This window comes from Oncorhynchus mykiss, chromosome 10, assembly GCF_057628025.1.
Source record: "Oncorhynchus mykiss isolate SJ-2025 chromosome 10, ASM5762802v1, whole genome shotgun sequence".
NCBI classification, from domain to species: domain Eukaryota; kingdom Metazoa; phylum Chordata; class Actinopteri; order Salmoniformes; family Salmonidae; genus Oncorhynchus; species Oncorhynchus mykiss.
The window spans coordinates 88,098,412-88,111,694 of NC_143031.1; the positions used below are offsets into that span (position 1 = coordinate 88,098,412).

Genomic DNA, 13,283 nt, shown 5'->3' on the forward strand with positions numbered 1-13,283 from the left:
GAGTACTACTAGTCCAGTCTGAATAGTACTAGTCCAGTGTGAATAGGACTAGTCCAGTCTGAATACAACTAGTCCAGTCTGAATAGGACTAGTCTGAATAGTACTAGTCCAGTCTGAATACGACTAGTCCAGTCTGAATAGGACTAGTCTGAATAGTACTAGTCCAGTGTGAATAGTACTAGTCCAGTCTGAATAGTACTAGTCCCTCCCACCACCACCTTCCATTGGGGTACAGCTAACCCCTGCAGAGTGGGGACACTCCCCTCCTACCTTCCATTGGGGTACAGGTGACCCCTGCAGAGTGGGGACACTCCCCTCCTACCTTCCATTGGGGTACAGGTGACGGCTGCAGCGTGGGGACACTCCCCTCCTTTCCATGGAACACTGGGACACTGCAGTATATCAGGCTCCTCCCCCTGACAGTGGACCGCCCCCCAGTGCATTCTGACCACACCCCCTCGAGGAGATAGGGCGGAGGAGCGAGCTCGGCCAGAGAAACTACAGGGAGAGAGAGATGGAGACACAGACAGACAGACAGACAGACAGACAGGATGCACACAGAGACACACGGAGACAGACAGACAGACACACGCAGCCCCCCCCCCCCCCCCCCCCCCCCCCCCCCACACACACACACACACACACACACACACACACACAGTCAAGCAGTCGTTTTAAACCAATCACTGTCACCCTCTTTAGCATGTCTGTCTTCCCCCCCAGCCCTCTCCTCTGACCTGACCTTTGGAGCTGTGTGTGTGTGTGTTTACTGTATGTCTCTATCTCTGTGTGTGTGTGTGTGTGTGTGTGTGTGTGTGTGTGTGTGTGTGTGTATCGGTGTCAGCATGTCAGAGGTTGCAGCGTCTCTATTTCCACCAGGGAAATCAAGGGGTCTCTCCACCTCTCCCACCACAGCTGAGGAGTTCTGTCTCTGGATAAGATCTGTCCACATCTCCCACCTCCTTCCTGTCCCTGTTGACCCCTAGTACAGTATCCCCTTCTACAGGCTAAGACCCCTAGTACAGTATCCCCTTCTACAGGCTATAACCCCTAGTACAGTATCCCCTTCTACAGGCTATAACCCCCTAGTACAGTATCCCCTTCTACAGGCTATGACCCCTAGTACAGTATCCCCTTCTACAGGCTATGACCCCTATTACAGTATCCCCTTCTACAGGCTATGACCCCTAGTACAGTATCCCCTTCTACAGGCTATGACCCCTAGTACAGTATCCCCTTCTACAGGCTATGACCCACAGTCAATACCACTACATTAAGTGTGTGTGATGGAGTAGGGGGTAAATAGCTAGCTAAGGACTTGAGTCGGTGGGGTTCTGAGGTCAGGATGGGACAGACTACGAAGACTGTGTAGAAAAGGAGAGCGGAGAGGAGAGGAGGCGAGGAAATGAGAGAGGAAAGAGGAGAGGAAATGAGAGCGGAGAGGAAAGGAGAGGAGCAAGGAGAGGAAAGGAGAGGAGCAAGGAGAGCGGAGAGGAAAGGAGAGATGAGAGGAAAGGAGAGATGAGAGGAAAGGAGAGATGAGAGGAAAGGAGAGATGAGAGGAAAGGAGCAAGGAGAGGAAAGGAGAGGAGCAAGGAGAGGAAAGGAGAGGAGCAAGGAGAGCGGAGAGGAAAGGAGAGATGAGAGGAAAGGAGAGATGAGAGGAAAGGAGAGATGAGAGGAAAGGAGAGATGAGAGGAAAGGAGAGAGGAGAGGAAAGGAAAGGAGAGATGAGAGGAAAGGAGAGCGGAGAGGAGCAAGGAGAGGAAAGGAGAGGAGAAGAGTGGAGAGGAAAGGAGAGAGGAGAGGAGGAAAGGAGAATCTAAAGAGTCCAGTTTAAACAGGGGTCAAGGTTAAACACCACATTTAGAAGTCCTCTGTCCTGTCTAGAGACCTGCTACATCATCTGTCCTGTCAAGAGACCTGCTACATCATCTGTCCTGTCTAGAGACCTGTTACCACATCTGTCCTGTCTAGAGACCTGCTACATCATCTGTCCTGTCTAGAAACCTGCTACATCACCTGTTACATCACCTGTCCTGTCTAGAGACTTGCTACATAACCTGTCCTGTCTAGAGACCTGCTACATCATCTGTCCTGTCTAGAGACCTGCTACATCATATGTCCTGTCTAGAGACCTGCTACATCACCTGTTACCTCTCCTGTCCTGTCTAGAGACCTGCTACATCATCTGTCCTGTCTAGAGACCTGCTACATCATCTGTCCTGTCTAGAGACCTGCTACATCATATGTCCTGTCAAGAGACCTGCTACATCATCTGTCCTGTCTAGAGACCTGCTACATCACCGGTTTCATCACCTGTCCTGTCTAGAGACCTGCTACATTATCTGTCCTGTCTAGAAACCTGCTACATCATCTGTCCTGTCTAGAGACCTGCTACATCACCTGTTACCTCTCCTGTCCTGTCTAGAGACCTGCTACATCATCTGTCCTGTCTAGAGACCTGCTACATCATCTGTCCTGTCTAGAGACCTGCTACATCACCGGTTTCATCACCTGTCCTGTCTAGAGACCTGCTACATCACCTGTTACATCATCTGTCCTGTCTAGAGACCTGCTACATCATATGTCCTGTCTAGAGACCTGCTACATCATATGTCCTGTCTAGAGACCTGCTACATCATCTGTCCTATCTAGAGACCTGTTACATCATCTGTCCTGTCTAGAGACCTGCTACATCACTTGTTACATCACCTGTCCTGTCTAGAGACCTGCTACATCACCTGTTACATCATCTGTCCTGTCTAGAGACCTGCTACATCATATGTCCTGTCTAGAGACCTGCTACATAATCTGTCCTGTCTAGAGACCTGCTACATCACCTGTCCTGTCTAGAGACCTGCTACATCATCTGTCCTGTCTAGAGACCTGCTACATCATCTGTCTTGTCTAGAGACCTGCTACATCATCTGTCCTGTCTAGAGACCTGCTACATCACCTGTTACATCATCTGTCCTGTCTAGAGACCTGCTACATCATATGTCCTGTCTAGAGACCTGCTACATAATCTGTCCTGTCTAGAGACCTGCTACATCACCTGTCCTGTCTAGAGACCTGCTACATCATCTGTCCTGTCTAGAGACCTGCTACATCATCTGTCTTGTCTAGAGACCTGCTACATCATCTGTCCTGTCTAGAGACCTGCTACATCACCTGTTACATCATCTGTCCTGTCTAGAGACCTGCTACATCATATGTCCTGTCTAGAGACCTGCTACATAATCTGTCCTGTCTAGAGACCTGCTACATCACCTGTCCTGTCTAGAGACCTGCTACATCACCTGTCCTGTCTAGAGACCTGCTACATCATCTGTCCTGTCTAGAGACCTGCTACATCACCTGTCCTGTCTAGAGACCTGCTACATCATCTGTCTTGTCTATAGACCTGCTACATCATCTGTCCTGTCTAGAGACCTGCTACATCACCTGTTACATCACCTGTCCTGTCTAGAGACCTGCCACATCACCTGTTACATCACCTGTCCTGTCTAGAGACCTGCTACAACATCTGTCCTATCTAGAGACCTGCTACATCACCTGTTACATCACCTGTCCTGTCTAGAGACCTGCTACAACATCTGTCCTATCTAGAGACCTGCTACATCACCTGTTACAGCACCTGTCCTGTCTAGAGACCTGCTACAACATCTGTCCTATCTAGATACCTGCTACATCACCTGTTACATCACCTGTCCTGTCTAGAGACCTGCTACAACATCTGTCCTATCTAGAGACCTGCTACATCACCTGTTACATCACCTGTCCTGTCTAGAGACCTTTTTCTAGGATAACCGCTCCCCTCCTTCCTTTTTCTAGGATAATCGCTCCCCTCCTTCCTTTTTCTAGGATAACCGCTCCCCTCCTTCCTTTTTCTAGGATAACCGCTCCCCTCCTTTTTCTAGGATAACCACTCCACTCCTTCCTTTTTCTAGGATAACTGCTCCACTCCTTTTTCTAGGATAACCGCTCCACTCCTTTTTCTGGGATAACCGCTCCCCTCCTTTTTCTAGGATAACCGCTCCACTCCTTTTTCTAGGATAACCACTCCCCTCCTTCCTTTTTCTAGGATAACCGCTCCACTCCTTTTTCTAGGATAACCGCTCCACTCCTTTTTCTAGGATAACCACTCCCCTCCTTCCTTTTTCTAGGATAATCGCTCCACTCCTTTTTCTAGGATAACCGCACCACTCCTTTTTCTAGGATAATCGCTCCCCTCCTTTTTCTAGGATAACCGCTCCACTCCTTCCTTTTTCTAGGATAACAGCTCCACTCCTTTCTTTTTCTAGGATAACCGCTCCCCTCCTTCCTTTTTCTAGGATAACCGCTCCACTCCTTTTTCTAGGATAACCGCTCCCCTCCTTCCTTTTTCTAGGATAATCGCTCCACTCCTTTTTCTAGGATAACCGCACCACTCTTTTTTCTAGGATAATCGCTCCCCTCCTTTTTCTAGGATAACTACTCCCCTCCTTCCTTTTTCTAGGATAACCGCTCCACTCCTTCCTTTTTCTAGGATAACAGCTCCACTCATCTCTTTTTCTAGGATAACCGCTCCCCTCCTTCCTTTTTCTAGGATAACCGCTCCACTCCTTTTTCTAGGATAACCGCTCCACTCCTTTTTCTAGGATAACCGCTCCACTCCTTCCTTTTTCTAGGATAACCGCTCCACTCCTTCCTTTTTCTAGGATAACACTTCCACTCCTTTCTTTTTCTAGGATAACCGCTCCCCTCCTTCCTTTTTCTAGGATAACCGCTCCACTCCTTTTTCTAGGATAACCGCTCCCCTCCTTCCTTTTTCTAGGATAATCGCTCCACTCCTTTTTCTAGGATAACCGCACCACTCTTTTTTCTAGGATAATCGCTCCCCTCCTTTTTCTAGGATAACTACTCCCCTCCTTCCTTTTTCTAGGATAACCGCTCCCCTCCTTCCTTTTTCTAGGATAACCGCTCCCCTCCTTTTTCTAGGATAACCACTCCACTCCTTCCTTTTTCTAGGATAACCGCTCCACTCCTTTTTCTAGGATAACCGCTCCGCTCCTTTTTCTAGGATAACCGCTCCACTCCTTTTTCTAGGATAACCACTCCCCTCCTTCCTTTTTCTAGGATAATCGCTCCACTCCTTTTTCTAGGATAACCGCACCACTCCTTTTTCTAGGATAATCGCTCCCCTCCTTTTTCTAGGATAACAGCTCCACTCCTTTCTTTTTCTAGGATAACCGCTCCCCTCCTTCATTTTTCTAGGATAACCGCTCCACTCCTTTTTCTAGGATAACCGCTCCCCTCCTTCCTTTTTCTAGGATAATCGCTCCACTCCTTTTTCTAGGATAACCGCACCACTCCTTTTTCTAGGATAATCGCTCCCCTCCTTTTTCTAGGATAACTACTCCCCTCCTTCCTTTTTCTAGGATAACCGCTCCACTCCTTCCTCTTTCTAGGATAACCGCTCCACTCCTCTCTTTTTCTAGGATAACCGCTCCCCTCCTTCCTTTTTCTAGGATAACTGCTCCACTCCTTTTTCTAGGATAACCGCTCCCCTCCTTTTTCTAGGATAACCGCTCCACTCCTTCCTTTTTCTAGGATAACCGCTCCACTCCTTTCTTTTTCTAGGATAACCGCTCCACTCCTTCCTTTTTCTAGGATAATCGCTCCCCTCCTTCCTTTTTCTAGGATAACCGCTCCCCTCCTTCCTTTTTCTAGGATAACCGCTCCCCTCCTTTTTCTAGGATAACCACTCCACTCCTTCCTTTTTCTAGGATAACCGCTCCACTCCTTTTTCTAGGATAACCGCTCCACTCCTTTTTCTAGGATAACCGCTCCCCTCCTTTTTCTAGGATAACCACTCCACTCCTTCCTTTTTCTAGGATAACCGCTCCACTCCTTTTTCTAGGATAACCGCTCCACTCCTTTTTCTAGGATAACCACTCCCCTCCTTCCTTTTTCTAGGATAATCGCTCCACTCCTTTTTCTAGGATAACCGCACCACTCCTTTTTCTAGGATAATCGCTCCCCTCCTTTTTCTAGGATAACCGCTCCACTCCTTCCTTTTTCTAGGATAACAGCTCCACTCCTTTCTTTTTCTAGGATAACCGCTCCCCTCCTTCCTTTTTCTAGGATAACCGCTCCACTCCTTTTTCTAGGATAACCGCTCCCCTCCTTCCTTTTTCTAGGATAATCGCTCCACTCCTTTTTCTAGGATAACCGCACCACTCCTTTTTCTAGGATAATCGCTCCCCTCCTTTTTCTAGGATAACCGCTCCACTCCTTCCTTTTTCTAGGATAACCGCTCCACTCCTCTCTTTTTCTAGGATAACCGCTCCCCTCCTTCCTTTTTCTAGGATAACTGCTCCACTCCTTTTTCTAGGATAACCGCTCCCCTCCTTTTTCTAGGATAACCGCTCCACTCCTTCCTTTTTCTAGGATAACCGCTCCACTCCTTTCTTTTTCTAGGATAACCGCTCCACTCCTTCCTTTTTCTAGGATAATCGCTCCCCTCCTTCCTTTTTCTAGGATAACCGCTCCCCTCCTTCCTTTTTCTAGGATAACCGCTCCCCTCCTTTTTCTAGGATAACCACTCCACTCCTTCCTTTTTCTAGGATAACCGCTCCACTCCTTTTTCTAGGATAACCGCTCCACTCCTTTTTCTAGGATAACCGCTCCCCTCCTTTTTCTAGGATAACCACTCCACTCCTTCCTTTTTCTAGGATAACCGCTCCACTCCTTTTTCTAGGATAACCGCTCCACTCCTTTTTCTAGGATAACCACTCCCCTCCTTCCTTTTTCTAGGATAATCGCTCCACTCCTTTTTCTAGGATAACCGCACCACTCCTTTTTCTAGGATAATCGCTCCCCTCCTTTTTCTAGGATAACCGCTCCACTCCTTCCTTTTTCTAGGATAACAGCTCCACTCCTTTCTTTTTCTAGGATAACCGCTCCCCTCCTTCCTTTTTCTAGGATAACCGCTCCACTCCTTTTTCTAGGATAACCGCTCCCCTCCTTCCTTTTTCTAGGATAATCGCTCCACTCCTTTTTCTAGGATAACCGCACCACTCCTTTTTCTAGGATAATCGCTCCCCTCCTTTTTCTAGGATAACCGCTCCACTCCTTCCTTTTTCTAGGATAACCGCTCCACTCCTCTCTTTTTCTAGGATAACCGCTCCCCTCCTTCCTTTTTTTAGGCTAACCGCTCCACTCCTTTTTCTAGGATAACCGCTCCCCTCCTTTTTCTAGGATAACCGCTCCACTCCTTCCTTTTTCTAGGATAACCGCTCCACTCCTTTCTTTTTCTAGGATAACCGCTCCCCTCCTTTTTTAGGATAACCGCACCACTCCTTTTTCTAGGATAACCGCTCCCCTCCTTCCTTTTTCTAGGATAATCGCTACACTCCTTTTTCTAGGATAACCGCACCACTCCTTTTTCTAGGATAATCGCTCCCCTCCTTTTTCTAGGATAACCGCTCCCCTCCTTCCTTTTTCTAGGATAATCGCTCCACTCCTTTTTCTAGGATAACCGCACCACTCCTTTTTCTAGGATAATCGCTCCCCTCCTTTTTCTAGGATAACCACTCCCCTCCTTCCCTTTTCTAGGATAACCACTCCCCTCGTTAATTTTTCTAGGATAACCGCTCCCCTCCTTCCCTTTTCTAGGATAACCACTCCCCTCGTTAATTTTTCTAGGATAACCGCTCCACTCCTTTATTTTTCTAGGATAACCGCTCCACTCCTTTCTTTTTCTAGGATAACCGCTCCACTCCTTTCTTTTTCTAGGATAACCGCTCCACTCCTTTCTTTTCTAGGATAACCGCTCCACTCCTTTCTTTTTCTAGGATAACCGCTCCACTCCTTTTTCTAGGATAACCGCTCCACTCCTTTCTTTTTCTAGGATAACCGCTCCACTCCTTTTTCTAGGATAACCGCTCCCCTCCTTTTTCTAGGATAACCGCTCCACTCCTTTCTTTTTCTAGGATAACCGCTCCACTCCTTTCTTTTCTAGGATAACCGCTCCACTCCTTTCTTTTTCTAGGATAACCGCTCCACTCCTTTTTCTAGGATAACCGCTCCACTCCTTTATTTTTCTAGGATAACCGCTCCACTCCTTTTTCTAGGATAACCGCTCCACTCCTTTCTTTTTCTAGGATAACCGCTCCACTCCTTCCTTTTTCTAGGATAACCGCTCCACTCCTTTATTTTTCTAGGATAACCGCTCCCCTCCTTTTTCTAGGATAACCGCTCCACTCCTTCATTTTTCTAGGATAACCACTCCCCTCCTTCCCTTTTCTAGGATAACCGCTCCACTCCTTTTTCTAGGATAACCGCTCCACTCCTTTCTTTTTCTAGGATAATCGCTCCCCTCCTTTTTCTAGGATAACCGCTCCCCTCCTTTTTCTAGGATAACCGCTCCACTCCTTTCTTTTTCTAGGATAACCGCTCCACTCCTTTATTTTCTAGGATAACCGCTCCACTCCTTTCTTTTTCTAGGATAACCGGTCCACTCCTTTTTCTAGGATAACCGCTCCACTCCTTTCTTTTTCTAGGATAACCACTCCACTCCTTTTTCTAGGATAACCGCTCCACTCCTTTCTTTTTCTAGGATAACCGCTCCACTCCTTTTTCTAGGATAACCGCTCCACTCCTTTCTTTTCTAGGATAACCGCTCCACTCCTTTCTTTTTCTAGGATAACCGCTCCACTCCTTTTTCTAGGATAACCGCTCCACTCCTTTCTTTTTCTAGGATAACCGCTCCACTCCTTTCTTTTCTAGGATAACCGCTCCACTCCTTTCTTTTTCTAGGATAACCGCTCCACTCCTTTTTCTAGGATAACCGCTCCACTCCTTTCTTTTTCTAGGATAACCGCTCCACTCCTTTTTCTAGGATAACCACTCCACTCCTTTCTTTTTCTAGGATAACCGCTCCACTCCTTCCTTTTTCTAGGATAACCGCTCCACTCCTTTCTTTTTCTAGGATAACCGCTCCCCTCCTTTTTCTAGGATAACCGCTCCCCTCCTTTTTCTAGGATAACCACTCCCCTCCTTCCTTTTTCTAGGATAACCGCTCCACTCCTTTTTCTAGGATAACCGCTCCCCTCCTTTTTCTAGGATAACCGCTCCACTCCTTTCTTTTTCTAGGATAACCGCTCCACTCCTTTCTTTTCTAGGATAACCGCTCCACTCCTTTCTTTTTCTAGGATAACCACTCCACTCCTTTTTCTAGGATAACCGCTCCACTCCTTTCTTTTTCTAGGATAACCGCTCCACTCCTTTTTCTAGGATAACCACTCCACTTCTTTCTTTTTCTAGGATAACCGCTCCACTCCTTCCTTTTTCTAGGATAACCGCTCCACTCCTTTCTTTTTCTAGGATAACCGCTCCCCTCCTTTTTCTAGGATAACCGCTCCACTCCTTCATTTTTCTAGGATAACCACTCCCCTCCTTCCCTTTTCTAAGATAACCGCTCCACTCCTTTTTCTAGGATAACCGCTCCACTCCTTTCTTTTTCTAGGATAATCGCTCCCCTCCTTTTTCTAGGATAACCGCTCCCCTCCTTTTTCTAGGATAACCGCTCCACTCCTTTCTTTTTCTAGGATAACCGCTCCACTCCTTTATTTTCTAGGATAACCGCTCCACTCCTTTCTTTTTCTAGGATAACCGCTCCACTCCTTTCTTTTTCTAGGATAACCGCTCCACTCCTTTCTTTTTCTAGGATAACCGCTCCACTCCTTTTTCTAGGATAACCGCTCCCCTCCTTTTTCTAGGATAACCGCTCCACTCCTTTTTCTAGGATAACCGCTCCACTCCTTTCTTTTTCTAGGATAACCGCTCCACTCCTTTCTTTTTCTAGGATAACCGCTCCACTCCTTTTTCTAGGATAACCGCTCCCCTCCTTTTTCTAGGATAACCGCTCCACTCCTTTTTCTAGGATAACCGCTCCACTCCTTTCTTTTTCTAGGATAACCGCTCCACTCATTTTGCTAGGATAACCGCTCCACTCCTTTCTTTTTCTAGGATAACCGCTCCACTCCTTTTTCTAGGATAACCGCTCCACTCCTTTTTCTAGGATAACCGCTCCACTCCTTTCTTTTTCACTACCACTTTCTTTGTGCGTTTGTGAGACTGCATATGTGAGTGTGTGTGTGTGTGTGTTGTGCCCGCGCATGGGTGTGACTCACCCCTGTCCCAGCTGTCTGCAGACCACTGTAGCGTCCTGCTCTCCCCAGTCATCACCACAGACAGACCCCCAGACCCCCTGTAGATACACCTCCACCCTGCCATCCAGCTTAGAGCGGCCGCCCTGCAGGCGCACTGACCCTGGACGAGACACACACACACACACCGTTTAGATCATTTTCCACTGAGGAAGAGAGAAAGAGAAAGAGAGCGAGAGTGACAGAGCGAGAGTGACAGAGCAAGAGTGACAGAGCGAGAAAGAGAGAGAAACAGAGCGAGAAAGAGAGAGACACAGAGCGAGAGAGAGACACAGAGCGAGAGAGAGAGACACAGAGCAAGAGAGTGAGAGACACAGAGCGAGAGACAGAGCGAGAGACAGAGCGAGAGAGACAGAGCGAGAGAGAGAGAGAGAGACACAGAGCGAGAGAGAGAGAGAGAGAGAGAGAGAGAGAGACACAGAACATCCTCAGAACATTCAGTCAGTCCCTGCAGAGAACGTCCGGTACAGCACTACTAAATCACACAGCATGTCTATCTTGGTAGAGTCTCCCCCTAATGACTGACAGCTTGTCTGTCTTGGTAGAGTCTCCCCCTAATGACTGACAGCTTGTCTGTCTTGGTAGAGTCTCCCCCTAAGGACTGACAGCTTGTCTGTCTTGGTAGAGTCTCCCCCTAATGACTGACAGCGTGTCTATCTTGGTAGTCTCCCCCTAATGACTGACAGCTTGTCTATCTTGGTAGAGTCTCCCCCTAATGACTGACAGCTTGTCTATCTTGGTAGAGTCTCCTCCCGAATGACTGACAGCGTGTCTATCTTGGTAGTCTCCCCTAATGACTGACAGCCTGTCTGTCTTGGTAGAGTCTCCCCCTAATGTCTGACAGCTTGTCTATCTTGGTAGAGTCTCCCCCTAATGACTGACAGCTTGTCTATCTTGGTAGAGTCTCCCCCTAATGACTGACAGCCTGTCTGTCTTGGTAGAGTCTCCCCCTATTGACTGACAGCGTGTCTATCTTGGTAGAGTCTCCCCCTAATGACTGACAGCTTGTCTGGCAGCTTGTCGATCTTGGTAGAGTCTCCCCCTAATGACGGACAGCTTGTCTGGCAGCTTGTCTATCTTGGTAGAGTCTCCCCCTATTACCTGACAGCTTGTCTATCTTGGTAGAGTCTCCCCCTATTACCTGACAGCTTGTCGATCTTGGTAGAGTCTCCCCCTATTACCTGACAGCTTGTCTATCTTGGTAGAGTCCCCCCCTGTTACCTGACAGCTTGTCGATCTTGGTAGAGTCTCCCCCTATTACCTGACAGCTTGTCTATCTTGGTAGAGTCTCCCCCTATTACCTGACAGCTTGTCGATCTTGGTAGAGTCTCCCCCTATTACCTGACAGCTTGTCTATCTTGGTAGAGTCTCCCCCTATTACCTGACAGCTTGTCGATCTTGGTAGAGTCTCCCCCTATTACCTGACAGCTTGTCGATCTTGGTAGAGTCTCCCCCTATTACCTGACAGCTTGTCGATCTTGGTAGAGTCTCCCCCTATTACCTGACAGCTTGTCTATCTTGGTAGAGTCTCCCCCTATTACCTGACAGCTTGTCGATCTTGGTAGAGTCTCCCCCTATTACCTGACAGCTTGTCGATCTTGATACATTTTAACATAACAACGTTTCTTAGTCTAGCCACCAACCAGACACATACCTCAATATTAATGAGATGCTTCCATCTGCTGAGACATGCCCGCTGTTGCCACACACACACACACACACACACACACACACACACACCTCTCTCTCCTTCCTCTACCTTGTTTACAGTCGCAGTAGCCCCAGTCCGTTCTGCCGCGGCTGTTCCTGAAGAAGCACCAGGGTCTGATCCTGTTGTCCGGGTTCCGACAGCGGTTATGATCCCCCAGCCCTCTACCCGGATAGCGCTCCTCAAACCCCGCTACCTCGCTCCACCTCATACACACCGCACCGGACTCCGTCACGTCCACAGCCCCTTGGTAGAACCCGTCTCTCCCGCGGCTCTGGACACAGTCGGTAAACGGTAGAATGAAGGAAGGAGAGGGAACGACGTCGGAGGAGGAAAGAGAGTAGGAAGAGGAGGCGAAAACAACTACCAGCGTAACGACTGAGAGGAGAACAGAGTCCATGATGTTGTTGTAGAGTAGCCTAGACATTTGTTTTCTCGGTTCAGCCTTTCTTTTCTCCCTCTCCTCTCGCTCTCAAATGTAGTCCTTAACCGAGAGAGAGAAATAAACACTAAACCGGTTCACGCCACCTCTTCTCAGAAATGCGCTCTCTTGATTCTGAACCTGTCTACATAGTGTGGGATAGGATCGACCGGGACCGGGTGTGTGTGAGTGAGAATACCAGGCAAGAAAGGAGTTTTTAAAAGAGACGCGGATCAATGAACGAAACAGAGCTCGTGCCTCGAGCCCGGTAGTTAATGAGATCCCGAGTGACTCTCGCGCTTGTGTGTTGCGTAGAACCTTTATTTAACTAGGCAAGTCAGTTAAGAACAAATTCTTATTTTACAATTACGGTCTACCCTGGCCAAACCCTACCCCGGCCGGTTGTGATACAGCCTGGAATCGAACGAGGGTCTTTAGTGACGCCTCTAGCACTGAGAATCACACAGGAGCCCTGTGTGTGTGTGTGTGTTATTGTAATAGTCTTATTGATGGGTCATAACAAGGTGGATGTATCCTACAGGGCTGTGATTATGATCATAATCAGAGAACAAACAAATAACATGAGAATAATAACAATAATAATTAATTGAATAGAACAATATGTTAATTCACCTTATACATCCCACACATCAGCTACCTCTTGGCTCCTGGTTGAAGACTCGTCCTACATCGTAAAGAGCTGCTACCACTCCATCCCACACATCAGCTACATCTTGGCTCCTGGTTGAAGACTCGTCCTACATCGTAAAGAACTGCTACCACTCCATCCCACACATCAGCTACATCTTGGCTCCTGGTTGAAGACTCGTCCTACATCGTAAAGAACTGCTACCACTCCATCCCACACATCAGCTATATCTTGGCTCCTGGTTGAAGACTCGTCCTACATCGTAAAGAACTGCTACCACTCCATCCC

General features: G+C 47.8%; 1 protein-coding gene across 1 annotated transcript in view; it reads right to left on the minus strand.

Moving 5' to 3' along the window:
• Positions 1 to 12,750, minus strand: part of prss12 (serine protease 12) — a 73,560-nt gene extending 60,810 nt beyond the window's left edge. Inside the window, exons 1-3 of the mRNA XM_090188431.1 lie at positions 11,977 to 12,750; positions 10,182 to 10,320; positions 323 to 498 (exon numbers count right to left, since the gene is read on the minus strand). Of these exons, the coding sequence (XP_090044557.1) occupies positions 323 to 498; positions 10,182 to 10,320; positions 11,977 to 12,352 (691 nt within the window). The 5' untranslated portion in view covers positions 12,353 to 12,750. The remainder of the gene's footprint in view (positions 1 to 322; positions 499 to 10,181; positions 10,321 to 11,976) is intronic.
• Positions 12,751 to 13,283: the final 533 nt, after the last annotated feature.